Source organism: Dama dama, chromosome 19 (assembly GCF_033118175.1).
Source record: "Dama dama isolate Ldn47 chromosome 19, ASM3311817v1, whole genome shotgun sequence".
NCBI lineage: Eukaryota > Metazoa > Chordata > Mammalia > Artiodactyla > Cervidae > Dama > Dama dama.
The window spans coordinates 75,853,431-75,881,429 of NC_083699.1; the positions used below are offsets into that span (position 1 = coordinate 75,853,431).

Genomic DNA, 27,999 nt, shown 5'->3' on the forward strand with positions numbered 1-27,999 from the left:
TTGTTTTTTTCCCCCTCAAAACAATGACCATGTTATATGTTTCTACTTGTCTTTATATATCTTACATCCCAATGATTTTTAAAATGTTAGTTACATTTGCCATGAGCAAGCTTGAGATAACTTTGCCACTCTAGTCTCAAGGAGATCAATGTTGATTTCAAGATTATATGGAAAAGGATACGGTCTCCTAATCTTCCCAAGAGGCCCTGGAACAAGTACTGCCCTGTTTCACTCTGTGACTATTCACCAAAGAGAAGATAAAATGGGGATCAGGTGCTGGCTGTGAACTAAGATTATGTGCCTATGGGAAGGTAAGGTCTGCGAAAGCTAAGGCTTCCATATGCTGCCCAAGATCAACGTCTCCTTTTTGGTGACTAACACAAAAATACAGTTGATGTCATTAAAATGCTCCCTCTCATCTCCCCCATCCTACCCCCATTATTCATCTATTTGGCCAAAACTAAATCTCTCACCGCATAGCCATACACTCGATGAGTGGTATTTTAGGCATGGAAGTTCACAATCACGCTTCTCAACCTCTGATCCAGATATCTTTCCAAGAGCAGGGAGCATTCAGGAGTGGAATTTTTTTTTTTCTCTTCCAAAGGTGGAAAAGCATCTTTTCAAGTGGCCGCTTCTATGTGTAAAAAGATGCTGCTCTCTAGGAAAAGATGGGAACCTCTGCTTTCTTAGGAATGCACTTTAGATTTTCTGCTGGGGTGATGGAAAAACAAAACAAATCAAGTTACTTTCAAAGTGGAAACTTCGGTGTGAAAAAGTGAGACATGAATCTCCAAAGAATTATGCTGAGTGCAAAAAGCCAATTCCAAAAGCTCCCAAGCTGTGATTCCTGTGTGGGAACATAAGGTAGTTTGAGATAACAGGATTTCAGAAATAGAAGAAAATTAGTGGTGGATGGGGCTTAGGAGTTCGGTTATAAAAGGGCCACAGGGGTTCCCGCGTGATGTAATGTCCCAAATGTTGACTGTCCTGGTGGATACACGAATCTACACAAGTGGTAACATTGTATAGAACTTCTTTCTAACAAAGAATATAGGAGAAATCTGAATAAGAGGGGCGGAATGTATCAAAGTCAATATCTACTTTTTTCTATTTTTGCAAAATTTTGTAAAGTGATAGCACTTTGGCAGAGTGAATTATTTTTCACAACTGCGCATGGCTCTACGATGATCTAAAACACACACACACACGCACGCACACACGCAGACCCGCAGCCGCGCGCGCCGCCAGACCCTTCTCACGCTGGGCGCCCTGCGACCTCACCTGCCGGGTGGGTCATTCGGCCCAACCTGGTGCCCGGGAGGCGGGGCCGGCGGGGGGCGGGGCTGGCGACGGACGTGACGTCAGCGGGCGGGGCGCGCACCTGGGCACCTGGGCGGCCGCGGCGGCGCGGGGCGGCGGCTGGACGCGCGCGATGGAGGGCGAGAGCCGGGGCCCGTGGGCCCTGGGGCTGCTGCGCACCTTCGACGCGGGCGAGTTCGCGGGCTGGGAGAAAGTCGGCTCGGGCGGCTTCGGGCAGGTGTACAAGGTGCGCCACGTCCACTGGAAGACGTGGCTCGCCATCAAGTGCTCGCCGAGCCTGCATGTCGACGACAGGTCAGCGGCCGGGGCCGGGGCGGCGGCGCTGGGCGGGCGGTGGGGAGCCTGGGTTCCGGGCGTTCCCGTTCTCTCCACCCGAGTGGCATCCGGAGCAGCCTCGGCAGGAAAACCCAGCGCCGGGAGAGGCCGTGAGCCCCCGGCGGGGTCGGCGCCGCTGGCCTGGTGGGAGGGACGCGGGGGGCGGCTTGGCGAGCTCCGGGGTCTATTTGCTCCCGCCGGGGTCCCGGGATGCGGCTCCTACGGGAGAACCTCGGGTAGCTGCGTTCGCCTAAGGAGTTGTTAAGTGCCTTGTATTGTTAACCGGCTTCCGGTGAGCCCCGGATTTTCAGGGTCCCGGGCTCGCCTTGCGTCTTCGACCCTCGGTGGCGTGTCCGGTCCGCCCAGGTCCCACCCTGGCGCTGCGGTTTGCGCCCGGCTTAGAAAAATTGCCGTGTGGGGATCTGGGCTTTGTGAGTGAGTTAGTCTCCCTTCGGCTTACTTAGTAATTTACTTTGGAGCACAAATTGGTGTAAGACTGTAATTATTTCGGTCGGAAACCCTGGATTTGGCTTGGCCAGGCTTCCTCGGCGCCCTAGCACTTGAGAGTCGGCGCTACCTGGCTTGGGCCTGGCGGTGGAGTCCGGCAGGCGGCCCGGGAGCCCTGTTAACAACACTCGGCGCTTTCTGGTCGCACACTTTCTTTTAGGCAGATTTCATTTCCAGGCCAAGCCTCTGGGGAGCGGCCTTGCACTTACCCGCTTTGTGGCCAGGCCACGGCGCCCTCCTAGACCCAGGTTTCCCCATCCAAAACTGAGAAGACATCTGCTTGTCCCTAGGTAACAGGGGCGCTCAAATAAAGACAGTTGGAAGGGACCAGTGCTGCCCCAGTTAAATTCAGTCGGCGGATTATGGTCTGTGTGTAATTTTAGGGGAGAGGGAGGTGGGAGTCTTGAAAAGCAGCTCTTTTTAACTGGGGGTTGTTCACTGTTTATAGTTGCATTTTAATAATTTATAAGCTTTAATTGAGTGCATCTAAATTACATACCCTTTGGTGAAGTTTGCATTCAACATGGAAGTTGTGTGGCATTTGTGTTTTGTATGGAGCCATGCCATGCAATGCTTGTTGCACAGTTGTGTCCGGCTCTTTGCAACCCCACGGACTATAGTCCACCAGACTCCTCTGTCCATGGAACTTCCCAGGCAAGAATACTGGAATGGGGTGTCATTTCTTACTCCAGGGCATCTTCCCCACTCAGGGCTCGAACCCAGTGTTTCTTTGGTCTCCTGCATTGACAGGCGGGTTCTTGGAGAGCTGTCTCTATAGTCAGCCCTGAACAGACACAGACTAAAAAGGTGACTCCTTTGCTATTTCAGAGACCTGGTTTCTAATCCTCGGCTTATTGAGTGATGGGGCCTACAAACTCTAGCTCCCCTCCCCCTCCACCCCCCACCCCCTCCTCCCCAGTGGTGGCAGTGCTCATTTCCAGGGTGGCCATGTGTGTTCCCTGGACTGAGGTATGCAGAATCACAGTGCGTGCTGCCACAGCCCGTGGTCCTAGATAGGAGGAAGCCCTGGACATCCAATGGCTTTGCATTTTCATCCTGGCCTAAGAGATTATGCAGCAGAGCTATTGGTGACTTTTTGCTCTAAGCCTCAAATTTCAGTAGAGTGGTGACAAGTGTCATGGAAATATCACCAGCTCAAAGGTGAGCTGCCTGAGAAGCTGCGCCTCGGATCCTGGGAGCTTCTCAGTCTGGGAAGGGCACTGTGGTTATTTTGATGAAATCTGAACCACTTTGAATGCCAGCCAATAGTTAGATCCTGAAAGGTAAGACTCTTGCCGCTGTGTAGATATTTTTACGCTCTCGGGGACATTTATTTGTCTGCTGGAGTCTTCCGGCTGAGTTTTCTTCATCAGCGAAGGCTTTTAACATCACCTTATTGTGTTGGAAGAGCAGAGTAAACAAGCAGGTCCCCAGGCTGACTCATCAGCCCTCCCTAGGATCTGTTATTTCCAGCGTCCAACCCCTTGTTTCTTGGGTGGCCCAGTTGGCGGTCGGGTTTCTCCACGTGAGGCAGGCCACTTAGGATCTTGCATGGCCTGGTTGAAAAGTGTTTTGTCCTGTAACTGGAAGGCTTTCCTGCCCTGCCTGAAATAGGCAGGTGGAGGCATGTGCTGGGTAGCTGGGTCGAGGTCAGCATTGCCCAGCAGGAAGAATTCACCTCTTGCGCTTTGCCAGGCTGAGTGGAGCAGGCTGGCTTCTGCTTTAGCAGTGGATTCCTCTGATTGAGAAGATGGTCAAACCCCTGCTCTTTGTAAAGAAAACTCTTCAGGGTTAATTATTGACGGCTTCGGTTTGAGATTCTCATTCGGAATTCATGCCCCTCCCTCAGTGGTGCAGGGGAAGCAGGCTTTCATCCCTATCTTGGAATGGTGGAGTGTCCTGCCAGATTTCCACAGGTTGGTTCCATGCTCTTTTGATGAGCTGCACACCATCTTGACCCTTCTGTTTGCAAGATGTTTCCTGGAGCGGGGAGTTGATTTGACTGAGGTTCCTGGGCGCAGCCCCCAGCCCCATGCCCCTCCTGGCCAAGTCTTGTCTCACCTGTTTTTAGGGTGGTACTTCTCAACCCTTCCACAAGGGCCTGACCTTTTCCTTCTGAGGGCCTCTTCCACTGGTTACATAGGGACCCACTGCAGGTACAGGTGCGGGCTCATTTTCATCAGCTGCTTCTCCCTCTAGGGAGTCTGGGGTCTCCTGGCCCCTCAGGAGCCAGGCTCCTCAGAGCAGCAGGCTGCCCCAGACCATGTGAGCAGATATTTCTCTGTGAGAAAGTTAGGGGCCGCCTGGTCCCAGACACCCCTTGAAGTTCGCAGCAGGCAGAGGATCACCTGCCAGGTAGCTTCCAAGGGGTACCTGGGAGAACTGATGCCCCCTTCTTCTGCACCCCCTCCTCTCATGGGGACACCTGGTAGCTCAGGGGAGATGTGTGTCCCCCCTGGCTGACTCTCATTAGGGGATCTAGAGGTTTCGGGCAGAGCTTAGTCGGTGGCGGGGAGTGGGGGCAGGTGGGCATTCCCATTTAGGTGAGAACTAGCCCTGCAGGCCCATTCCTCTGGCCCCCCACCCCTGGCTAAGAGGAAGCCCGGGATAGCTGAGCACCAGCAGCTGCTGGGTGATTGGCCAAGGCTCGTTGGGGCGAGCCTGAGCAAACCCCAGGTTTGTACATACAGAGCCGACAGTCCGACAAGCCCGGTTCTTGTCAGTTTTAAAAATAGCAGTGTGGGAACCCCTTGCAGGCTCCCTGGGAATGTAACTGTGTTGGTGCACAGAAAGGAGGCCTGGCTGGGAGACTCAGGAATGATTAAACGGTGCTCCCGCTGCCTCTTCCCAAAGGTGCTTCCCAGCTCTCTCTCTCTGAGGAGCTCTTTGTTACCAGATGCCCTTCCCTGCACCTCCACCCTTCTTCCTCTGCCCGCAGTTTCCTGCTGCTCCTTTTTCAGAAGGCTGAGTCCCAGGACCCATTTTCTCCCCTCCTCCCTCCAAGGTACTTGTTTCCAGATATGGTTGGATGTCTTTGGAATTTCTGCCTGAGACTGGAGGAGATCCCCACGGCTTCTCCAAAAAAAAGGTCCTTTGGAAATAATCAGTTTGGGACTTCCCTGGTAATCCAGTGGCCGAGACGCCTTCTGATGCAGGGAACTGAGATCCGAGGAGCTGAAAGGCAGCTCAGCTCAGGCTGCAACAAAAGATCCCTCATGCCTCAACTGAGACCCCACACTGTCAAATAAATATCAAAAGAAAGAAAAGAATGATCAGTCTGGTGAGATTTCTCATCTCTCCCCACCCCACACCTTCTCTGGGGTGGGGGAAATGGGTTTCAGCCGGAAGAAAAATTGTACTGACCTAAGTATACTGACCTAAGTGTCGTTAACAAATCAGACCCCAGCTTGGTATTCAGAGAGGGTGGGGTGGGGGTGCTTTCCCCCATTCCTGCTGGGAGACAGGAACCCTTCCCCAAATGGGAGAAAGATGTGATTGAAATGATTACAGAAGAGAAACATGATACCAGCCCTACTGAATTATCCTAATTGTAGACACGCTTTTAGCACATCACCATTTTGGGGTTTAATGAAGACTGATGTCAGTGGACTCTGGTGGCTGGAGCTTCACCCGTCGCTGGGTGGAATGGGATTTGATGGTGAGGAGTCTAGGCACCTTTAGGCCCCTGGCCCGTTCTTGCACCTGGGCTCTGGGACCAGTTTGACAATCTCTCCTGGTCCTTAAGTAATAGCAGCCATCACAATATCCAATCTCCATCCTTTGTGTGTTGTCGTCAGCATAAACTAGAAACACTGCTTCGAGGAAAAGTGCATTTAAATTGACGAAAACACAGTGGTGGTTTCATCCTGTGTAAGAAGCACTTTCCTGTCTTTTCCAGCAGCTCCCGGAAAGGGCCCAGCCCAGCGCAGCCCCTACTTATTGAACTGCTGATACTGCCAGGAGTGGGGTGGGGTGGGGGGTCCTGGCAGGGTACCAGAGGCCCAGTGAAGAGAGGCCTAGAGGATAAATGGGATGGACACCTTTTGTGTCTCCTGAACCTGAACAATGAGGGTGGTTACGGGGCTCGGCCAGCCCGCCCCCAGGTCCGTGTGAGGGGTCCTTCTGGGTTCCCTTGATCCCCCTGCTGCATGGTCCTGGAACCCCTTTCCCCTCCCTGGTGGGTGCAGCCAGGGTAGGGTCCTCGGCTTTAAGGCGTTTCTGGTTGAGCTGTCACGGAGAAGGTGACTTGTCCCTGGAAACGCAGACTTCATTTCCGGGATAGCCCACCTTCCTCCTCCAACTGTCCTGAGATGTGTGGTCAGTGGTCACACTGACCTGTGTCAGTCACAAAGCCTGCCTGGTGTTGCTTCCTGAAAGGGTACATACAGGCTGTCTTCAAACAGTCCAGCCATAGTCAACTTTATGGAGCAGACAGCTGCAGGGCCGCCCACCCCCGCCCCCTGCCCCCACTAAACAAAGTAAAGTTAACGGGGGGTGGGGGGCTCTCAGTTTGGTGGGAAGGGCCTGGGGCACGGGAGAGAGCCGGGAACCTGCTGACCTCGGCTGGTTGGGTGGTGAGTGATCTGCTGCCAGCGGCTCCTCTGAGCCTAACGATCTCAGCCGTCAGAAGTCACCTGGGTCTTATGTATTCAGCCCTTTGGGCAAATGGAAGCAAAGGCTTTTGCTGAGAGGCACAGAGCCACTCTTCATAAGACCTTCAGCCTCAGTGTAATTGACAACCTCCTTGGCTGTAGTCAGGCTGGCAGGGGGGTGGGGCTGGGGCTGGCTCGCAGAATGTCCCTGAGTGACTGGCCTGTAAACTCCGGAAACAGCAATGCCTGGAAGCCTACAGGCCTGGGGGGACTCCCGGTGGAAGTGTGTCTCTGTCCATCCCGTGGCCAAACATATGTCAGGGCCACGTGAGCGTTGCATGCTGGACTTATGCTGGTGGGGAGCGGTGGCACACCAATCACTTTAAAAGAATATGAAGGAAGGCAGGAGGACCAGACAAGTCACAAAACTGATTCCTCAGTAGGGAACAGAAGTGGGCCCAGTGCTAATCCTCACCACTGGGTAGTGAGTGTCAGAGGAGGGTGCTTGAACTGGTTAGTGTAAGGGACTTGAGGTCTCCCCAGAGGAGGAAGAAGGAGATGGGCCAAGGGTGCCGTTTCCAATCCTTAAGAGATTTGTGTTGTTGTTCGATTGCTAAGTTGTGCCCAACTCTTTGTGACCCCCATGGACTGCAGCACATCAGGCTTCCCTGTCCTTTACTACCTTTATTTTAAATGATGCTTGATCCAGCCCTTTTCTGGTATAGATGTCCCTCGAGATTGGGTACAGGGCTGGGGTCTGTCTGCAGGTCTTCCTGGAGCCCAGCGAGCAGTGTGGCTGCAGGGAGGGGCTGGCTGGGGCCAGGCATCTAAACCCAGGCTTCAGCCCAGCCTGGGGCCCCCCCAGGGGCTCTTGTGGGAATCCCGCTGTCCTTTCATTGGCTCTTTAACCAGAGTGCTAAGGAAGTGCATCTAACTGAGGCCAGTTAGCTCAGTTTTGTTTTGTAGTCTTTATTTATTTTTTGTTGTCTTTGTTTACTCCTGATACCTGTCACACTTGTGTTTGAGGCCAGTGGGGTTCTCTTGCTCCTTGAACCTGTTTAGAACTAGCCTACCCCAACCCCTCCCACCTCCCACCTCCTGCTGCTTCCCTGAGTGGGGAGCTGCCTAGTGATTCCCAGTAGCATTCTAGGGCCATCCTTGTTCCCTCCCTCTTCACATCCAGTCACCAAGCCTGAATGATTCTCGTTCAGAAATGAGCCCCACGTCGACTAGCTTCCTCCCTGTCTACTTCTGACAGCCAGGGCCCTGGTGACCTCCCTGAGTGTGTCACCCACCCTGAGTGTGTGTAGCCCCTCTGCTCCCGTGGTTCCTAGCCTGAGGCCCCCTGCAGAAGTGGGGTTGTGACCTCCTCACTGCCTGCCCTCTGCCCACCCAAGTTAGGGACCCCCTTTCTTAAACCTCCCAGGTCCCTGTTCTTTCCCTTCAAAGATCTCGGATTTTTCAACGACACCTCTTTTTTGGGGGTAATTTTCCATCTCCCCTAGAAGGTAAATATCCTGAAGGCAGGGAGAAGGGTCTCTTGTCATCAGTTCTAACTGATGTAGAGGATGTGCAGTAAATACATGTCAATAAATGAATTTTAATTGGATACAGATTAAAATTAAAGCAAATGCTGGGAGTACTGAAGTGGGCAATTCCAGGCTGTAGTGGTTTATTTTAAATTTGGCTAAAAATGCATTAGCTCTGTGGCAGGGGTTGTCAGGCTTAACCCTTGGCTTTGGGGGCTGGATAAGTCTTGGCCTTGGGGGCCGTCCTGCGCACTGCAGGGTAGGGGGCGGGCGGTGCGCCTGGCTTCTCCCCGCTGGATGCCAGCAGCCCCCAGCGGTGACAACCCAGGTGTCTCCAGGCAGTGCCCAGCGTCCCCGGAGGCAGAGTTGCCCCTGGGTGAGAACCACTGGTCTACACCCAGAGATCCTCTCCCTGAGATGCCCACCTTGGTGAGTGTTCACGGGGCGGGGGGCTCCGCTCCCAAATGCAGGGGCTGGACAGGGGGGCAGAGGTGCTGAGATGCTGTCCAGCCAAGCCCACTGAGGGCAGAGCCAGAGCCGGTGTCAGCGTGTCACGGCCCCTCCTTGCTGGCGGCCCCACCCTGGGACGTGCTTTTGTACCTGTGACGGGAGCCTGGGAGTGAGCTGTGGTCACAGAGAGGAGGCTGGTCAGTGAGAAACAGACTCGTTTTTCTCGGTGGTTTCTGATTCTCCAGCAGGCTGAGGAGCGGGACCAGGTGCAGGCGGGCTGGGCCGGTGCATGCAGACTCCAGAAGAGCCCCCTGTGGTGGGAACAAGCCATCCTGGGTCTGGCTGGGTAGCTGGTGTGGGCATCTGCCTCCTGAGGGGGGGTGGTCCCTGCGGCCTCTTGTGCCACTTCCTGCCTCAGTTCCCAGCGCCCCGTGGGCTGTGTGCTTCTGAACTGTCCCTTAAGAGCTTCCAAGAACACAGGTTCCTGGCACCCACATGGAGCCCATTCTCCAGGAGCAGGGCTGAGGAATCTGCATTTCAGCCAGCTCCCGGGTTCTTTCTGCGGTGGCCAGATGCTGTCCTTTTGCGCCTCAGCCTCTTCTCCTGAATGCACCCTGAGACTTTGACCCGTCACACTGACCGTGACCGAGGCCCTGGGTGCTAGGCTGTAAGGCCGTAGGCTGCACCAGGAAGTGACGTAGAGCGGGGTTGGCCGACTTTCTGTGACAGGAGAGAGCGAATCTTTCAGGCTCTGTAGCCCACGGAGTCTGGGCTGTGGCCACGCATCTCTGCCTTGAGTGTGGAGGCTGTCCTGCCCCCGGGACATGAATGGATGGGCAAGCTTCCCAGCCAGTCAGAGCTCCTTTACAAAATAGGAGCTGGCCGTGGACAGCAGTTTGGCAGTTTCTCAAAAGGTTAGACCTAGAAATACCACATGACCAGGCAACTCTCCTTCTCAGAGTGTATCCAAGAGGTAGAAGCGGGGACTTAAACCGCCTGTGTGTATAAATATACAGTCCCAGTAACTGAAAGGTGCAGACCATCCAAGTGCCCATCGGCAGATGAGAAGATAAACACAGCCTGTCGGTTCCTACAATGGGATGTTACTCAGCTCTGAGGACAGTGACGTTCTGGTGTGTGCTCCAACATGGGTGGACTGGGAAAGCATGATGAGTGAAATAAGCAAATTACTAAAGGACAGGTATTATATGATTCCATTTATGTGAAGTCCATAGAGGTCCTGGAAAGTGGAAAAGAGGTTGGGGGCTGCGAGGAGGGTTCCTGTTGGGGTGGGCTCAGAGGTTTTTGTCGGTTTTTGTTGGGATGATGACAGAGTTTAGGTGGAGAGAGTAGTGTTGATTATACAACCTCGTGAATGGATATTGATGCCTATGAATTGCACACTTGTGAATGGTCACAGTTATAAATACTGTGTTACGTGTAGTTTACTACAGTGGCTTTAAAGACAAGGAGGCTTTTGGATAGTGGTCTCTGCAGACCCTGCTTGAGACCAGTGCTCTGTGAATTTCAGTGTGGGGTTGCGGTCAGGAATGACGAGGCCAGCTGGAGTGATGGGCTTCGCAAAGAAGGGAGGGGACTGAGCTCTTTGGGTGGACAGTTGATTACAGCTTTTAGCCTGAACGTCCTTTCTGTCATCCCAAGAGAAGGGTTTGTCAGCATCAGCCGCCCCCTCTGAAGCCCAGAGCCTGCACTGGCTCAGGGCTGCCTGAGAGTTTTCAGATCATAATCAGTCTCTGCTTTCACCTCTCATAACCCCAAAACATGTAGATGTGTTTGAATAACCATGGAACTGAAGGCATCGGAGGGCCCAGAATTTTATTATAGTAAGTCCCCTACGTACGAACCTTTAAGTTGCCAACTTTCAAAGATGTGAATGTGCCCCCGTGTGCCAGCTGTGGTGTGGTATACTGGAGCTTTCAAGGTCCTGTACTGTAAGGTTAAAAAATGTTTTCTTTCTCATCTGTGTTTGTTTTTTAATATATTATTTCTGAAAGTATTATAAACCTATGACGGTATAGCCGATTGTGTTAGTTGGGTACCTAGGCTCACTTTGTTGGACTTACGAACACACTCTCAAAAGGAACTCTCTTGTATGTAGGGGACTCACTGTATTTGACACTAAAGTGAGCCCTGTGTGTATGTGTGCACACACATCCGTGCATTTGTACATATGTGTATGTGCGTTTTAGCAATTTGGTCAGCCGTATGGAGCTGATTGTCTCCTGGCCGCGGTGCCCATGTTTGCAGCCAGGCGACCGCTGCCCACCGTGTTCCTCATGTCTTTGAACTTTTCCAGGGAGCGCATGGAACTTCTGGAAGAAGCCAAGAAGATGGAGATGGCCAAGTTCCGTTACATCCTGCCCGTGTACGGCATCTGCCGGGAGCCCGTGGGCCTGGTCATGGAGTACATGGAGACCGGCTCCCTGGAGAAGCTGCTGGCCTCCGAGCCGCTGCCCTGGGACCTGCGCTTCCGCATCATCCATGAGACGGCCGTGGGCATGAACTTCCTGCACTGCATGACCCCGCCACTTCTGCACCTGGACCTCAAGCCCGCCAACATCCTGCTGGACGCCCACTACCATGTCAAGGTGGGTTGGGTGCTCTGGGGGTGTGGGGGAGGAGGTTGGACCTCAAGCCTGCCAACATCCTACTGGACACCCACTACCATGTCAAGGTGGGCTGGGTGCTCTGGGGGTGGCGTGGGGGAGGTGGTGGAACCTCAGGGCCAGCGAGAAGGTGGAAGAGGAAGTGGTTCTCCTGCAGGAAAGAACTCGAAGCAGAGGCTCTCTCAGCATCAGGACTCCCACTCTTGTCATGTGTGGCCGGTCCAAATGCCACAGATGGTGTAGCTGGAAAATGGGCTCTTAGGAACACAGGTCACCCTGCCCCACATTCTGGATCAGGACTCTAGGAGTCCGGGCTTATTGGCCATCTGACAAAATCAGCTTAGATAGTGAATCATGGATTGGCGGTCTCTGTGTGAGGTTGGGTGGGGCTGTGTTTCCTGTTGGTGGCTCCTGGGATGATTGATGGGAGTCTCGGGGTGTCATGGAGAGAAGCCCTGGAGGGACTCCTTCTGTTGTCTTCGCTCAAGGCCTATTAGTTCTGATTTTTTTTGGGTAAGTTTATAAAGCAGAAAAGCATGAGGTATAACTAAAAACCAGGGGCCGCCCGCTGAAATTGGCCATTGTTAGCGTGGTCAGGTTTGCATTTCTTTGAAGATCTCTGTCTACGGAGGACACGAGGTGACCTGGGTCCTAGGGCTCACCCAGCCGCCACGGTCTCCCCATGCCTCAGGAAGGCAAGTTGGTGGGAAGACCCGCATGCCATGGCCTGGGACCCCTCTGGCTCCTCGGCATCCTCACTCACCCTTGGAAGGAAGGCTGAGCCCCCGCACGCCGCGCCCGCCCCCCGCATCCTGACTCTGCAGCAGGCACAGAACTCAGGCCAAGTCCACCTGTGGCAGGTGGGGAAATCAGTTTTCACATCAGACATTTAGTTACAATGTGTCCCTAAGGAGGTGTCATTCAATGATCAGATTTTAGCAGAAATTGGAAGTATGCTCCTGCTGAAGTGAAGCAGGGAATTGAGAAAACAGACATCAAGTGAGTGATTCCTGGTCTGCCCAGGTCTCGCACCCCTGCAGTCCTGCTTCCTTCTGGTTGGGGTGCTGGTGTCACGTGTGGACCCTCTGCCCCCCATGAACGTTACGGGGTTGTGACTGCAAGCCTGGGGTCCGTGGGCACCCAATCAGTGTGGGAGCTTGGATCTCAAACTTGAATATGCACAAGAACAAGGAGGTGAGGACAGGTCCCCGCTGTGTGCAGAGGACCCCACCTGCAGGAGCTGCCGCCTCTCCCAGGAGAAGTACCAAGTGGACGGTGGCTCCTGCCAAGCTGGGGCTCGGAGGGTTGAGTCAAGGGCCTGTGTTGTCCCACTGTACATGGTTGAGCAGAAGTTAGAACCAGGTTCGGGGGCCCTGGAGCCCTTGGTCCCTCAGCCAACCCACTGCCACTCATGGAATGCTCACAGACATAATGGGTGGCATGCGTTGTCACGCGGGGGTGGAGTGGGGAGTGGTGGTAGGTGTCCAGGCAGCCCCTGGGGTGCAGTGTGAGGAAACACTGTAACTCCAGCTCAGGGTGGGGTGTCCCTGGATGGGGCTGGTCTCCAGAGGGGCCAGTCAGGATTGGGGGCCACACATGCAACAGCCTTTTGGTGCAGGAAGTCATGGAAAGTTCTGGGTTTTAGGGGCAGGGGAAACAGGCATAGTCGGATTAGGGTACCGGGTGTGGGAGGGTTGCTGAGCCATCGCTGGAATAGAATGCGCCTTTCTCAGGGAGTCCCCAGTGGGCACAGCCCGGCCTTCAGAGCTGTCTTTTCAGCATCATGGACCACAGTGGGCCAGGCGGGGCTTGCATTTCAGCCCATTCCCTTCCCACGGTGCAGGTTGCTCTGCTGATAGCCGCGTTTGGGGCAGGAGGCCACGCCCTGTAGGACCACGGTGACCTTCCTCCCAGCACCCTCCTCAGCAGCATAGCCCTCCTGCGCTCTGCCCCTGGTGGGTGGGGTGATGGCCCTGTTGTTGGGGGGTCCCTGCGCCTGGCCTGTGTGAGTTGGAATGGCCAGGACACAGTCCCTCTGTTCTGTCTGTACCGGATGTTGACCTGCACCCAGGGATGGTCCCGATGCTGGGCGCACAGGAGGACCGAACACTCGCCCAGCAGGGTGGCACCCGGGGCTGGTGTCCCTGTGGTCTTTGTGTTTCTGCGTCAGCTCTGAGGCTCCTCAGTTTGAGCACTTTCTCCCTCTGCTTTCTTCTTCCTCCGCTTGGCAGCCCCTGGCTTGGCAGGCCTGGCGCTTTGTGACAGTTTTAGGAAGTGGGTGAACATTCCGTAAAGGACCATGTGGCTTGTCACTGGGGACCTGGAGGTGGGGAGGGGATGTTGCCACTTTGAGGACACGGCCAGGGCACCACCCCACTTCCCCGGAGAGGTCAGGAACAGACTTCTCCCTGACGCCCTTCTCAAGCAGGGCGGTAGTCACCACGCATAGCCCCAGAGCAGCAGAAAATGTATTTACGGGCTGCGTTTCTTTCATCCTCAGGAATGGCTCAGAAGGAGCTTGGTCTGAGGTTCTAAGTCATCTGCTGGATTTCTGGGCAGTTCTTAGTTGATGGTTATTTGCACCAATATAATTGGAATCTGCAATCTTAAAATAAGATGATAAGTTGTCACTCCATCCCCTTCCCTTGATCCCTCCAGACTACATTTATGTCCATAGATAGGATTGGAACTGAAAATTTCACAGCAACCACTATGTTTTGGAATGAGTATTCAAGACGCTTAATATTAAATGAATACTTGATATTAAGTATATGAAGTGTCACTACTAAAATATTAATTTCAGTATAAGCAGTAAACCCATTTCAATTTCATAATGAAATAACTCATTTAAAACCTCAGGCTACACTTGAGGCCCAGGTTGGTCACCCCAGACTATATTCAGGGGGACCCCCAGGGTCCTGTCCTCTGTGGCCCACAATGGCCTTCTCCCCAAGGTGGTGCTGCCCTGGCCCTGCTCTCGGTTAGTCTCTGTTAGTCTCTTCCAGCTGGGTCCGGCAGGGGAAAGGCTGTGTCTCGGGGCCTGTGTGAACACTGGCTCCGGGCAGTACCAAGGTGGACACTAAGTGTGAATTCATTTGTGAGTTATAGACACTTGCTGGTCACCGGGATTGCCACACTGTCCCTCTCTTCAGGAACCTGGGGACAGACGGGGAGATGAGAAAGGTCAGGTGGAGAAGTCTGGTGGGCCGGAGGGTCAGTGGGCATCAGAGGATTCTCATTCCTGAGTTTGATTTTGGTGCCAGGGCTTTCACATAGAACTATGCTTATTTTCTTTTCACCCCGTATATCATGAAACAACTGGCTGTACCTGGAAACAGCAGAAATAACAAGAAAGGGCAGACAGCACGCTTCTGAGAGTCTGGTCCTGACACTTTCCACTGGTCCAGCTGTTTCCTTGTGTTGCTGTCTCCTCGGTCCCGAGCTGCGGGGTTGGGTGATGAGTCTATTGTGGGGAGCTGGCGCTTTGCTCTCCAGAGTGGAAAGTGTCTTGGAGGCCAGAGAACGAACAGCTGCCAGGGGCCCAGAAATGGCCAGATTGGCCTCCTTCGCATGGACCCACGCCCACCCCGGCACAGCCTGGCCACAGAAATAGGGGGCCAGGTCCAGTCTTGCAGGCTTTCTTTTCGTCACCACCCCCCACCCCCTGCAGATGTGAGGATCGGGTCCCCAGTCATGAACTTCCCTTGCTCAGCGGTGATGACACCAGGCCCCTGGCTCACCTTGTGGGCAGGTGAGCCCAGAACTAAAGGCCTGACTCAGCCGCATTTCCGATCACTCCAAAGGTGTGTTTGAGGAGGAGCCCAGAATTAATTAGAAGGCTTAGAAAAATCCATGAGCCTCAGAGGAGAATTTATAAAGGAAACGGCCAGCAAGTGTGGCTTAACTGCAAGAGGCGTTTAACACCACCAAGGGCTCTGATTGACAGCCAGGGTGGGGGGCTGGAGGGCAGTGGGTCCCTGCAGTGACTTCCCCTTTGTGGCTTCCCCAGACCTTCAGGGTGGGCACCTTTGTCCCTGGAGCCAAGGAGGCAGAGTGGGTGTGAGAGCTGAGCCCCTGGGAACAGGTGTCCTTGGACTGGTGGGCTCTGCCGTGTACGAGCCGGTCACGGGAAGCTGGGATGCTGTGTGTTTGCAGCCAGCAAGTGTCTGTCCCCAGAACGTTCCGTGTGGAGGACAGATTGGCCGCGTGTGTTCTGCTCGCTTTAAAGGGCTTCTGGAAACATATTTCCCTTTAAAGGACATGCCGCCACTTGCCTGCTTCCCCAGCTGCGAGATTGCATAACTGCTTTGCCCCAACACCTGAAAACGGAGGGCCGCTTCCTCCCTTTGTGCGACGGGGCAGACGCAACGCCCCACAGACAAGCTGTAATTCTTCAGTTCCCTCTCCTAGTGAATTCCTTCCTGGTCGTGTAATCTTTTCCCAGTCCATCAAGCTCTTAATGTCTTCAGGATTGGCTCTTCCCTGGCCGGCCGGGCCTTCCCACCTGCTCGGGGAGCGCAGTTGATGTGAGAGCTGTGATCCTGACCAGTGAAGGGGCCTGCACAGCCAGGCTGGGGGACCACGCCCCCCAACACTGCTGAGGGGACTTGGTGATAAATGTCCTCAAGCGGCAGCCGGGCTGCCTCACTCGGCACGCTGTCAGCCAAACCTGACCAGCCCCTTCCTCGCCACTCTGTTCTAGATTTCCGACTTCGGGCTGGCCAAGTGCAACGGGCTGTCCCACTCGCATGACCTCAGCATGGACGGCCTGTTCGGCACCATCGCCTACCTCCCTCCAGAGCGCATCCGGGAGAAGAGCCGGCTCTTCGACACCAAGCATGACGTGTACAGGTGGGTGACAGGTGTAGAGCCCCCGGCTCTGCGCCTCCATTCCTCGGGTTTGCAGGGGGGCTTTCCCAAGGGCTCCCAGGCACCGTCAGAGAAGAGGTTCAGTCCAGATGAGAGGGCTTTCCGTCGGTGGGCACAAGCCACCCCAGAACTTTCTTTTTTCTTCTTTCTTTGCTGCGCTGGGCAGCATGTGGGGGTCTTAGTTCCCTGACCAGGGATCGGACCCATGCCCCCTGCATGGGGAGTTCAGGGTCTTAACCAGGGACTGTTAGGCAAGTCCCAACCCCAGAACTTTCTTACAAGAGGAACTTCTCTGATGTGGGTGATGCTGCCCAGGATGGAGGTCGTGAATGGCTGGTGTCAGTCAGCTGGTTACATAACAGATGGGCAGTTCCCGCCTGGTGAGAGCTTTGGTGTTTGCAGAAAAGGTGGGCTTTCTCACTTGACTGTTGAGAGAGCCTGCTTTCGGTGGTCTGTGCGGCTGTCTGCATGTGATTTCAGGCTCCCAAATCTAGTCCCTCTGGCTCAGAACTTACCCTTCCTAGCATCACTGACCTGTGACAGGCACATGGACACTTAGAGGATGTTCACAAGCCAGCATCGGGGATTTCCGAGCCAGAGAACAATCAGGAATCACATGGTAGCCTCCTTTCCCAACTTGTCATGGTCTTAATCCCTCAGACTTCTCGAAGAAGAAAGGCAGGTGGGCGGGTGTGAGTGGCACTTCAGCCCGTCATTGTGGTTCTTGTCCACACGGATGACTGTGACCCCAAGCCCTGCCTTTGTCATCGCCGCTGCCTGGAGTCCTGGCCAACTGGTTTGACCACAGCCGCCCCGTCTGCGCTCTGCTGGACTTCTCCCTGTCCATCTGCGGGCGAGCAGTACAGGGCCTGGCTTGTAGGGTTTGGGGAGAACAAGATTCTCTCTTTATTCAGAGTTGAGAGTTTCAGTTTTTGAACTGGCAGATTTCACTTCATTTTCACTGAGGACTTTTTGTGCCTCTATAAACAGGTGCTGTTAACCCAATGCAGGCTGATAGCCCAAGTTTGGACCTTTTTTTTTTTTTTTTAAATTTACCAGATTGAGCTCTTTGGGGGGTATATCCAGAGCAATTATATAGATAGATATGTGTGTGTGTGTATACACATGTATGTATATGTGTGTGTATATGTATGTATTATATATATCGATAAATATGTGTACATATATAAAAATATATGCACACACATTTATGTTATGTATATTTATATGGTTGGCCGAAATGTTCATTTACGTATTCCATAAGATGTTACAGAAAAACCCAAATGAACTTTTTGGCCAACCCCGTTTATATGTATATTACCACACAAGTATATGTAGCTCCTAATTAGCTCAAACGGCTGTGGAAAGTTCAGCTGGCTGCCTGCTCATCGTTTCCATACACTTGGATGACATCAGTGGGCAGGTTACTCAAGATACCTAGAGCTATAGTCAGCATCTTGTGGACGTGTCTGTGAGAACACGACGTGAATGAAGCAGATGTACCCTTCTCCTCACAAGCTGGTGGTCCAGGGACAGGGTGGCTCCCTCTCAGGGACCCCTTCCTGCTGTTTGGACCGACAGTTCAGTTGATGGAGTTTTGTCTGTTGTTTGAAATCTGAGCTTCCAGCATGCCTTGTCCCACCATAAGAGTATTTGCCCATTTAAAAGAATTCATGAAAAATACCTCCTTGTCTTCTTTCTCTCTCACTGTCTCTCCCATTGTCTCTTGAAGACTCTGGTTGAGGGGGTGGTTTTCCTGAGCTTATTGCAGTGTCAGGGGAAGGGAGGCTCTGGCTTTGTTTGAGAATCTGACTTGCAGACACTGACGTGCCCGTCTCCTTGCAGCTTTGCCATCGTAATCTGGGGCGTGCTCACGCAGAAGAAGCCGTTTGCAGGTGAGTGGCCGTGTCGGGGGTGGTGCAGCCGTCTCTCCTGGCTCCATGAAGGGTGTGCTCTGTGCAAAGCGGGCCTGCCAATCGCAGAGGGCGCTGCCCTGGGTCGTGGAGCTGGTGGGCTGTCCAGGCGGGTGGGGTGGTGAGGCTGCTCTGTCCAGCCCAGCAGGTCAGCAGGGAGCCCCACGGCCCATCTCATTGCGGGCTTTCATATATATCAAGAAGGTGTATGTGCCTTACAGTTCACATACAGGGAAAGACACAGATCTGATGGGGTCCAGTCAGTGGATCTTGTTAGGTACCAGCTCATTCTTCTGTGTTGTCTGACATAATATACATAGCATATAATTCCCATTACAATTTTTTGAAAGTAATTCTTAGTAGCATTTAGTTGCTGAAATTCCCATTTTTAATCACTTAAGCTATACATTGTGGCATTAAACTCACAGTGTTGTACAATCATCACCACCTGGACCCCGAGGTCGTTAGGCAAGTCATTCCCAACCCCCCACCCTGAGCCCTTGATCACCACTCTTCTGTTTTCTGTTTCTGTGGGTTTGTCTGTTGTACTTATTTCCAGCTAGTTTTTTTTTTTTTTTTTTAATTTTTGGATGTAAAATACGTGTCTAACAGAAATGACTACCAGAACCGTGTTGAAGTGTATGGTGCAGTCGTGTGAAGGGTGTTTGCCTTGTGGGGCAGCCAGTCTCCAGAATCACTGTGTAGATGCTGTCGCAGAGGGGTGCCCACAGGTCAGAGTCCCTGGGTCAGCCCGCCCGGCCTGAGAGCTGGGGGTTTCCTCCTTCCCCCCACCCCACCCACCAGGCACCCACCATGTGGATTTCTGGCCTTGAGATTTCAGTACCTTGACTTGGTTTACTGGAAAAGTCAAGTACGTTTTCTATTTTGGAAAGATTTCCTCTTCCTTTCCAAGCCTGTCTGGGCTACTTCGTCTTTTCTGGTTTGACCAAAAAGTTCTAAAAGTGCAGATCAGAGTCAGTGTGCAGCCCTAGGTCTGTTGGTTGAGAAGCAGAGTAGGATCCTTGTGGGGTTTTGTCCGTAGTTGTTACCCTGTCTCCATGATGCTTTCTCCTCCTCAGAGGTCCAGGGTCTGGGTTCTTTTCAGTGTGGCTGTGTGCCCGTCTGACCACAGCCATCTGCCGGACATGGCCCCCGGGGTCAGACACACGATGGGAAGGAACGTGGGAGCTGAGGTGCCCGTGCTTTGTTGCTTGGTCGATGGGACATCCAGGGTGTGCAGAGGCAGCTTATGAACCTGTTCCGTCTGTGTTTGGCAGCAGAAACCCTTCCAGGTGTTTAGGTGGTGTACGTTTTATCCAGAGGACCTGCTGGGTTTTGGAAATCTGAGTTATTATGGAGATAACGTGTAGATACCTGAGCTCGCTATTGCATAAGATTTAACGGGAAAGTGGAACAAAACATCAGAGCAGCCTCCTGGCAGCCATCGGGGACTTTGGGCCAGTTTTCCACCCCTGTGGCTCGGCATCTCGGGAGTCCCCTGGCGTGGGCGTGGTGGGAACCAGAAACTTGCACGCCTGCTTGCTGGCCGGTGTGGTCTTAGGCTGAGGAAATCTGGGCCCTGAGGGTCGCCTTGGGCCCTTCATTCTGTGACCAGGATGATGATTGTGAGGGGTCCGTGCCTGCTTCTGAAGGGAGTTGGAAAGGAGGCCAGGTGGGACCCCACATTACGAATTGCAGGAGAAGGGTCCCCATTTACACAGCTCATGTGTGACCATCACTGGAGCTGGCTCATCGGCAGGCACCTGTGCTTTGGGGTAGGAATTCAGAAAGACTTTTTCGTTGTTGCAGGGAGCTGTGGGCCACTTGGGGGCTGGGCAGTGTGACTCCACGGTTCAGTTTTCCTTTGTTTGGGCCCCTTTGGAACCTGCCCCGTTAGATATTTTTCTTCTTTGAACTTGATTTTTCTTTGAGTTCGTTGCACAGAAAGATCTCTGTGATACAAGAGAGTGATTCCCCTCGGTAGATCACAGGTGGTTTCCAACATCTGGAGAACAGAGGACAGGTGTGTCCGGCAAGGTTAAGGATTTCAGAATTGTCTGTGCTTTGAAGAGGAAATAATACCGTGTCTCCCAGGTGGGCGCCCAAACTTTCCCATGGTCATCGTGGCTCCTCCCAAAGATAAGAAATCGACCTCAACTCTGGGGAGCTGCCCTGACTTGCACGCCTTCCCTTTGCAGATGAGAAAAACATCCTGCACATTATGGTGAAAGTGGTGAAGGGCCACAGGCCGGAGCTGCCGCCTGTCTGCAGACCCCGGCCGCGCGCCTGCAGGAGCCTCCTTCGCCTCATGCAGCGCTGCTGGCAGGGGGACCCCCGAGAGCGGCCCAGCTTCCAAGGTGAGCACCCGCCCTGGGCTCCGGGAGCCCTGCTGGCCTGACGCTCATGCTGTCATCCCAGGGGATGGAGTTGATGGCCAGGAAGGGGACAGGCGGCAGCCGGGATGAGGAGGCTGTCCACAGACAGGAGTGCCAGAGTGAGTCCGCCTCCTGCAGGCTGTGCCCGCCCAGGGCCCCCGCCTGTGGCCCTCCAGCTCCCAGGGCCAGGGAGGGGCGGCTGGAACCGCTTGGTCATCTCCAGCTGTCCACCTCTAGCTGCGGCCTGCTGTCCCGAGGAGCCTAGTGTTCCGGGTTCAGATATAGTAGTGCATCTTTTGGGGACCACGTGACCACTGGCCTGTGGCCTTCTTTGCATTTCTCTTGGGGCCTCGTTCCCAGGGAATAGCTGTGTCCTTTGGTTAGGAGAGTGATCCTGATGCCACTGGAATTGATCATGACGTTTAAAACATGAGGAAAAGGAGTGTGAACGAGGTGGGGGCTTTCTCGCCTGGTGCCGGCAGCCCTGGCCGTCGGGGTATGAGCTCTGGTTGGGCTGGCTAGCGGGGTTCCGTGGACGAAAGCTTCTTGGGGAAACAGGGACACGGTGGCTCCTTTTAGAGTCTGGCCGGACCCCCGCTGTGGTTGCTGATGGGGGTGCTGGGGGTCCGCTGTGAGCCCAGCCGGGGGCCAGCAGCATGGGCAGCACGACCGGTCAGACTGAACACTGTAGGCACTGGTCCCCTCCAAGGCCACATGCTTAAGTAGCTCATTTGCTAATTCCTTGTCTGGGTGACACACCCGTCTGTGTTTCCCTCCAAAGAAATCACTTCTGAAACCGAAGACCTGTGTGAAAAACCTGATGAGGAGGTGAAGGAGACGACTCAAGACCCAGATGTGAGAGACCCGCCTGATGCCGAGGCCGAGGTAATGGGGACCCTCCCGGGGCCTGGTTTCCGCCACATCAGCTTCAGGGATTGAGTCTCTGCTTCCTGCAGACGCCCTGCCAGCCTGGACCACTCGCCCGGTTCTGAGGCTTGGGCCGGCCGCAGGGTTCTATCCCAGGGCGGGGGTAGATGCATGGTGTGTTGGCCCCAGATTTGTTTCCTGCCTGACAGTATCCCGTCCCCACCGCCTGTCTGTGCTTAGGGAAGGTCAGTGTGGGCCCACGGCTGACATTAAGTAGCCGCCGTCTGGATACTTTGTGTGTGTATGCGTGTGTGTGTGTTCTGACTGCACTGCACAACACGTGGGATCTTAGTTCCTTGACCAGGGACGGAACCCGCACCCCCTGTATTGAAGGTGCACAGTCTTAACTATTGGATCACAAGGGAAGTCCGGGCCGGATGCTGTTTGAACCAGGGGAGCTGCTTGAAGACCCCACTGGGCCACACTGGAGAGAGGGGTCTGGGCTCCGGGGGCTTGGGTGTCTTTCTGCACCTTGAGGTTGGGGATTGGCGCCTTTCTAACTGCCCATAAGTGTTTTTCCTCTACGAGCGACACACAGGTTATATAAGATGTGATAAGAAATTCTAACTATGCTAACTAACTAAATACCTTTAAGGCAGTAGGACTTGTAAAGTGGAGGCTGATAAACTGACTTTATAAGGTGTTATCATCCCTGGCTGGGTGTAAGGCCAGCAGATAAGTAACCGTTTATGGTGTGTCTGCTATCTAAGCATGAGGGCTGTGTGTGTCAGGTCAGAGGGCAAAGTGACGGTGGAGGGGACCTGGCCTCCGATAAGGAAAAGAGCGGCCCAGCACGTGGGTGTGACTCACTGCACCAGGCCGCTGGGTCGGAGGATATGGGGAAGGGTCGTGAATCCCTCGCAGGCTCTGATCCCTCACCAGGACCTGCCTTTCTCCTCACTGTCAGGACCGAGCCTGTGAAGGGCCCGTTAGCACGGGTTGAGCTGGAATGCCGCGCCGTCCCCAGGGCTGGGCCCCACACCTCACCTGTGCACCCTCAGCCCCCAAGCCAGCCTTGCACGGCCCCACGTAGGGTTCAGGGTGTTAGGACCCTACCCGAAGCCATCTCCTTCCTCTGTTTCCTGTCGGCACTGACCTGTCCTGGGTGGACCCAGCTGGCATGCAGGCTTCACTTCCTGCGGCTTATTCACCTTAGGTCTGCATAACGGTGCACTGGGGCTCAGCATGGCGATGGACATCTGTTCCCACCATCTGGTCTTACGATGTCCTCCTGCTGGAGTCTCTGGGCTCTGTGCTGCATGCTAAGTTGCCTCAGTTGAGTCCAACTCTTAGTAACCCCACGGACTGTAGCCCACCAGGCTCCTCTGTCCATGGGATTCTCCAGGCAAGAATACTGGAGTGGGTTGCCATTTCCTTCTCCAGGGGATCTTCCCGACCCAGGGGTTGAACCCATGTCTCTTAGGTCTTCTGCATTAGCAGGCGGGTTCTTTACCACAAAGAATGGGACACGACTGAGTGACTAACACTTTCACTTTCTTTAGCACCAGCACCATCTGGGAATAGGAGTTAAGTTCTCTGATCCCCTGATCCTGCCCCATCGGGTCACGGACGGAGCCTTATCTCTTCTGTCTGCTTGTCTCCACAGGCCCCCGTGCCCACCCCGCTGAAGCGTGCATCTGCCCCCACCTTCGACAACGATTACAGCCTCTCCGAGCTGCTGTCCCAGCTGGACTCGGGCATCTCCCAGACCCTTGAGGGCCCGGAAGAGCTCAGCCGCAGCTCCTCCGAGTCCAAACTTCCGTCGGCAAGCAGCGGCAAGAGGCTCTCGGGGGTGTCCTCTGTGGATTCTGCCTTCTCCTCCCGAGGGTCACTGTCCTTGTCTTTCGAGCGGGAGCCTTCAACAAGTGGTGAGCAGGGGCCCCCACACCTGGGAAATAATGGGTTTAATTTGGGGGGTGCAGTCAGGGTGTGAGCAACTGAAAAGGATCAGGCGTCTTGTTTCTTGAGCCGGCTGTAGTTCTTCTGTGTTTTCGGCAGCTCTTTGCTTACTGGGTTTGGGTGTCAGTGCACATTGGGGGTGCACACGGGCTGAGTGGGTGTCACTCAGGTGTAAGGGGAGTGGGTCATGCCCCTGGCTGTGTGGAGGGTCTCACCTGGGCCGACGCCACGTGCAGGGACTGACCTCAGGTGTGTAGGTTGACGAAACTGGATTGTACCAGGTAGCCCAGTGAATGGATGGACCCCCTCTTCCTGGAGACCTTTCTGTCTTTTGTAATGTCAGCCCTGTACCCCCTTTCTCAGGCAACAATGGGTACACTTCCCATTCTTTCCTATTTGTGGGCTCCCGTTTCCTGGACCTGTGTGTGTTGATGGGTGCACTGTCATTGGAGGTCATAACTGCCTGGTCCTGACTATACGGCTTGGGTTTTCTTTCTGGAAGGTACTTTTCCCTGCCCCTGCCCTGTCCCCAGTTGCTGGCCCTGGGGCATGGGATCTCTCCTGTGAGGGCCTCACTGCGTCTCCGGTGAGGACAATGTGTGAGGTTTTCTTTCCATGAGGAAAAAACGGATGTTCATGCATAGGGCTGAAGTACAGGGGTGGCCAGAGGGTCATGGGGAGGGTCCTCCCCTCAGGAGGAAGGAGAGCTTGCTCTTCCTGGGGAATCAGGAATTCCTCCTGGAATGAGGGCCTTCCCCAGACGCCTTGGACCTCCTGGGATTTTTAGAGTGGCGTGTTTGGGATTAAAGAGAGCATTTTGGGTAAGGAGACATCTTGCAAGATGCAGAGGTAGGGAAGGCCTGGCTGCATCAGAGGTGAGCAGTCAGCGATGGGGTTGGAAAGAAAGAAACACCTGTTTCCCACGGAGAAAGTCATTAGCACGCTCTCTTCTCAGGGTCTGATACCCTCAGGTGACGTGTTTGTGCTTTGATCAGTCACTGGTCCGTCTCAGGAGCCTGTGCTGAAACACCCAGTCCCAACTGCATTTACTGTCTTCTTAGTACACCCGGCACCCCCCACTGCTGTGCAAGAACCCTTGAGCATGGTTCCCATGAAGGTGTCTTGTTTCGTACATATCAGAACCCCAGACAACATAGTGGGGTTTTCCTGCAAATCAAACATGTACATGTTTACATCATGAGTAACAGTCCTTCTAAAGTGAGAGTCTCAGTCCTTGGAGGACTTTTCTAGAAAGCGTCCTAGCTGATGGTACTGGGACAAGAGGCACCGTTTGGAGGTTGGGCTGCAGGCAGCTGCTTGACCCTGGAGGGGTGCCCCGGGGTGGGAGCTGCCAGCTCTCCGGTGGGTCGGGGGCTCCTGCCTGCTCTGTGTTCACCGCCCCCTCTCCCTTGTTAGCAGTCACTGCCATTGCTGAGCACCAGCAAGGGCCTGAATTTTATATCCTTCATTTGATCACAACTTTATCGGATAGCTAGAATGATTTTCATTTTGCAATTTGATAAAAGAGCACCTTGGGGATATTCATTGACTTGCCTGAGGTCTCCCCACTAGATCTTAAATTAAACCACATGGGTAAACACTTTAGCGATTTCAGGTAAACCGTAGCTACATTCAGACACTGGCCAGACCTCGGGAGCCGCTCTGTATGACCCCTGCATCTGCTCTCCCCGCAGACCTTGGCACCACCGACATCCAGAAGAAGAAGCTGGTGGACGCCATCATGAGTGGGGACACCAGCAGGCTGATGAAGATCCTGCAGCCCCAGGACGTGGACCTGGTCCTGGACGGGGGCGCCAGCCTGCTGCACCTGGCCGTGGAGGCCGGGCAGGAGGACTGTGTCAAGTGGCTGCTGCTCAACAACGCCAACCCCAACCTCACCAACAGGAGGGGCTCCACCCCGCTGCATGTGGCCGTGGAGAAGCGGGTGCGGGGCATCGTGGAGCTCCTGCTGGCCCGGAAGATCAGTGTCAATGCTGCGGATGAGGACCAGTGGACGGCCCTGCACTTCGCAGCCCAGAACGGGGACGAGGGCAGCATGCGGCTGCTGCTGGAGAAGAACGCCTCCGTGAGCGAGGCAGACTGCGAGGGTCGGACGCCCATGCACGTGGCCTGCCAGCACGGCCAGGAGGGCGTCGTGCGGATCCTGCTGCGCCGTGGCGTGGATGCAGGTCTGCCGGGGAAGGACGCCTGGGTGCCGCTGCACTATGCCGCCTGGCAGGGCCACCTGCCCATCGTCAAGCTGCTGGCCAAGCAGCCGGGAGTGAGTGTGGACGCCCAGACGCTGGACGGGAGGACACCCCTGCACCTGGCTGCCCAGCGCGGGCACTATCGCGTGGCCCGCGTCCTCATTGACCTACACTCCGACGTCAATGTGTGCAATCTGCTGGCGCAGACACCGCTGCATGTGGCCGCGGAGACGGGCCACACGAGCACGGCCAGGCTGCTCCTGCACCGGGGCGCCCGCAGAGAGGCGGTGACCGCAGAGGGCTGCACCGCTCTGCACCTGGCCGCCCGCAATGGGCACCTGGCGACCGTCAAGCTGCTGGTGGAGGAGCGGGCCAACATGCTGGCCCGGGGCCCCCGCAACCAGACAGCGCTGCACCTGGCCGCTGCCGGTGGGCACTCAGAGGTGGTGGAGGAGCTGGTCAGCGCTGACGTGCTCGACCTGTCCGATGAGCAGGGCCTCAGCGCGCTGCACCTGGCCGCCCGGGGCCGACATGCCAAGACGGTGGAGACTCTGCTCAGACATGGAGCCCACGTCAACCTACAGAGCCTCAAGTTCCAGGGTGGCCCCAGTCCCACCGCCACGCTCCTCCGGCGGAGCAAGACCTAGTCTGCTGACCCCGGAGACGGGGCCCAGCAGGGTTCCTGTCCCAGCGTTGTGCTCTGCTCATCCCATCTGTGGCCTGCGGGACACTGACCGAGCTTAGGTGTTACCCGCCCTCCCCATGAGGTTGGTCAGAGTGCGCTTAGCCGCTGCCAGTGGGCACCCCGTGTCGGAGGCATGGTGGGCCGGAGGCATTTGGTTGTCCCTCACTCCTGATGTTGGTCCCTGGGTGACAGAGCCGTGAGCCCACCTGTCCTGAGCGGCTGCCTGGAGTGCACGGGAACACAGGTGTGGGGGGAGCTGAGTCTTTTGTCTCCATTTGCAGCAGTGAAGAAGCTTGCTCCAGAAAGTTTGAGTGGGATTCTTGTTTTATAGAATATTGTTAATGGATGAAGAGTGTCAGCTGTCGCTTGAGATCTGTTAAAAGCACGCACTTCGGGGACTTCCCTTGTGGTCCGGTGGCTAAGACTCCATGCTCACAATGCAAGGGGCCTGTGTTTGAGCCCTGGTCAGGAAAGTGGATCCCTCATGCCACAACTGAAGATCCTGCATGCACAGCTAAGACATCGCACAGCCAAATAGATAATGAAAATTTAAATAAAAAGTAGGTAATCTAGTCTGTGGGCAACGAGCATAAACTGATAAGTTGGTTTTTTAAAACAAAAGCAGTCGTCTTACCAGCCCTTTTACACCCAAGTTTGTCCATCACTCAGTCCTTGTGGGTGGCCACACACAGATGCCAACCGAGCCACCTGCCTTTGTTCATTTCATGTTGTGCAAAATATTTGAACTCTAAAGTCAGCTGTCCAAAAGTCAAGAAAAATGAACTGACAGCCTCAGTTCTGGACTCAGAACAGTGTTACCGAGTTCAGTGACCCACCTTTCCCGTCATTTTCTCTCCAGTTCTTGTTTTTGGAGAGACGGTGGTTTGTGGCGAGAGATGCTCCCAGGGGACTCCTGACTTGCTTTACAAACAGCTGCACTGTGCAGGGGCCTCAGCTTTCGGGGTGTGACCCCCGAGACAACTCCAGGATTGTTCTTTCGTTGTCAAGTGTGTCCCACACCTCCCGCTGATGCTGTCGTGAGAGTCAGTTTGCTGAAGGACCCCAGCCTGTATGTACACATGACCCTTGGCCTGGTGTATGAAGCAGAGATTGATGTTAATGTACCGTGTATGTTAATGTGAATCTGTGGGCAGGTTACTTCTTTTCTATAACAGGAAATATCCCAACTGCTTAGAACTGGCTATGTTTTAATATGCCTTGTGCTTTACTATGTTGTATTACTGTTGGATGTAGAACACGTGGAAGAAAGTCTGCTTGATGTCAATAAAGCTTGAGTTCTCTTCCTACTTCTCTGAAGCCCGTGAGACTACATCTTTTTATACATGAGCTCAAATAATCGGATTTCTGCAGACCAGAGGTTGAGGCGGTCACACGTGGTGTGGAGACGCCCTTTGGAAGGGCAGTCTGGAGTTGAGCTAAGAAGCAGGGGTGACCCGGCAGCAAACATTCCCTTGTTACCGACCAGGATAGCCAGGGCGGGGACCACCCAGCACACAGTATCTGCTTGCTGGGTCTCAACCCCAGCCTTGGAGACATGCTCCCATGGGCTCAGGTGTCTCATGACTTCGTTCTCACTGTGTCCACCCTAGAGACACACCTGCTGCCTCCCTCCGAGCAGAGGTCAGACCCCTGACTATGACCCGTGTAGCCCTTTTATTTCTGTGGTTTCCAGACTCCATGTCCAACGACTGTGAGGACATTCTGAGCCGGGTGCAAATTTCTTCTGAATCCCCATTGGGCTGAGGGCGCCACCCATCAGC

General features: G+C 54.4%; 1 protein-coding gene across 1 annotated transcript; it reads left to right on the top strand.

The window, feature by feature from the left end:
• The first annotated feature begins 1,409 nt into the window (after window positions 1-1,409).
• Window positions 1,410-27,500, top strand: RIPK4 (receptor interacting serine/threonine kinase 4). Its single transcript, XM_061167541.1, has 8 exons — window positions 1,410-1,617; window positions 11,034-11,325; window positions 16,046-16,194; window positions 18,058-18,107; window positions 20,324-20,482; window positions 21,282-21,385; window positions 23,034-23,295; window positions 25,021-27,500. The coding sequence occupies exons 1-8, from the start codon at window positions 1,436-1,438 to the stop codon at window positions 26,178-26,180; spliced, it is 2,358 nt and encodes a 785-aa protein (XP_061023524.1). The 5' UTR covers window positions 1,410-1,435; the 3' UTR covers window positions 26,181-27,500.
• Window positions 27,501-27,999: the final 499 nt, after the last annotated feature.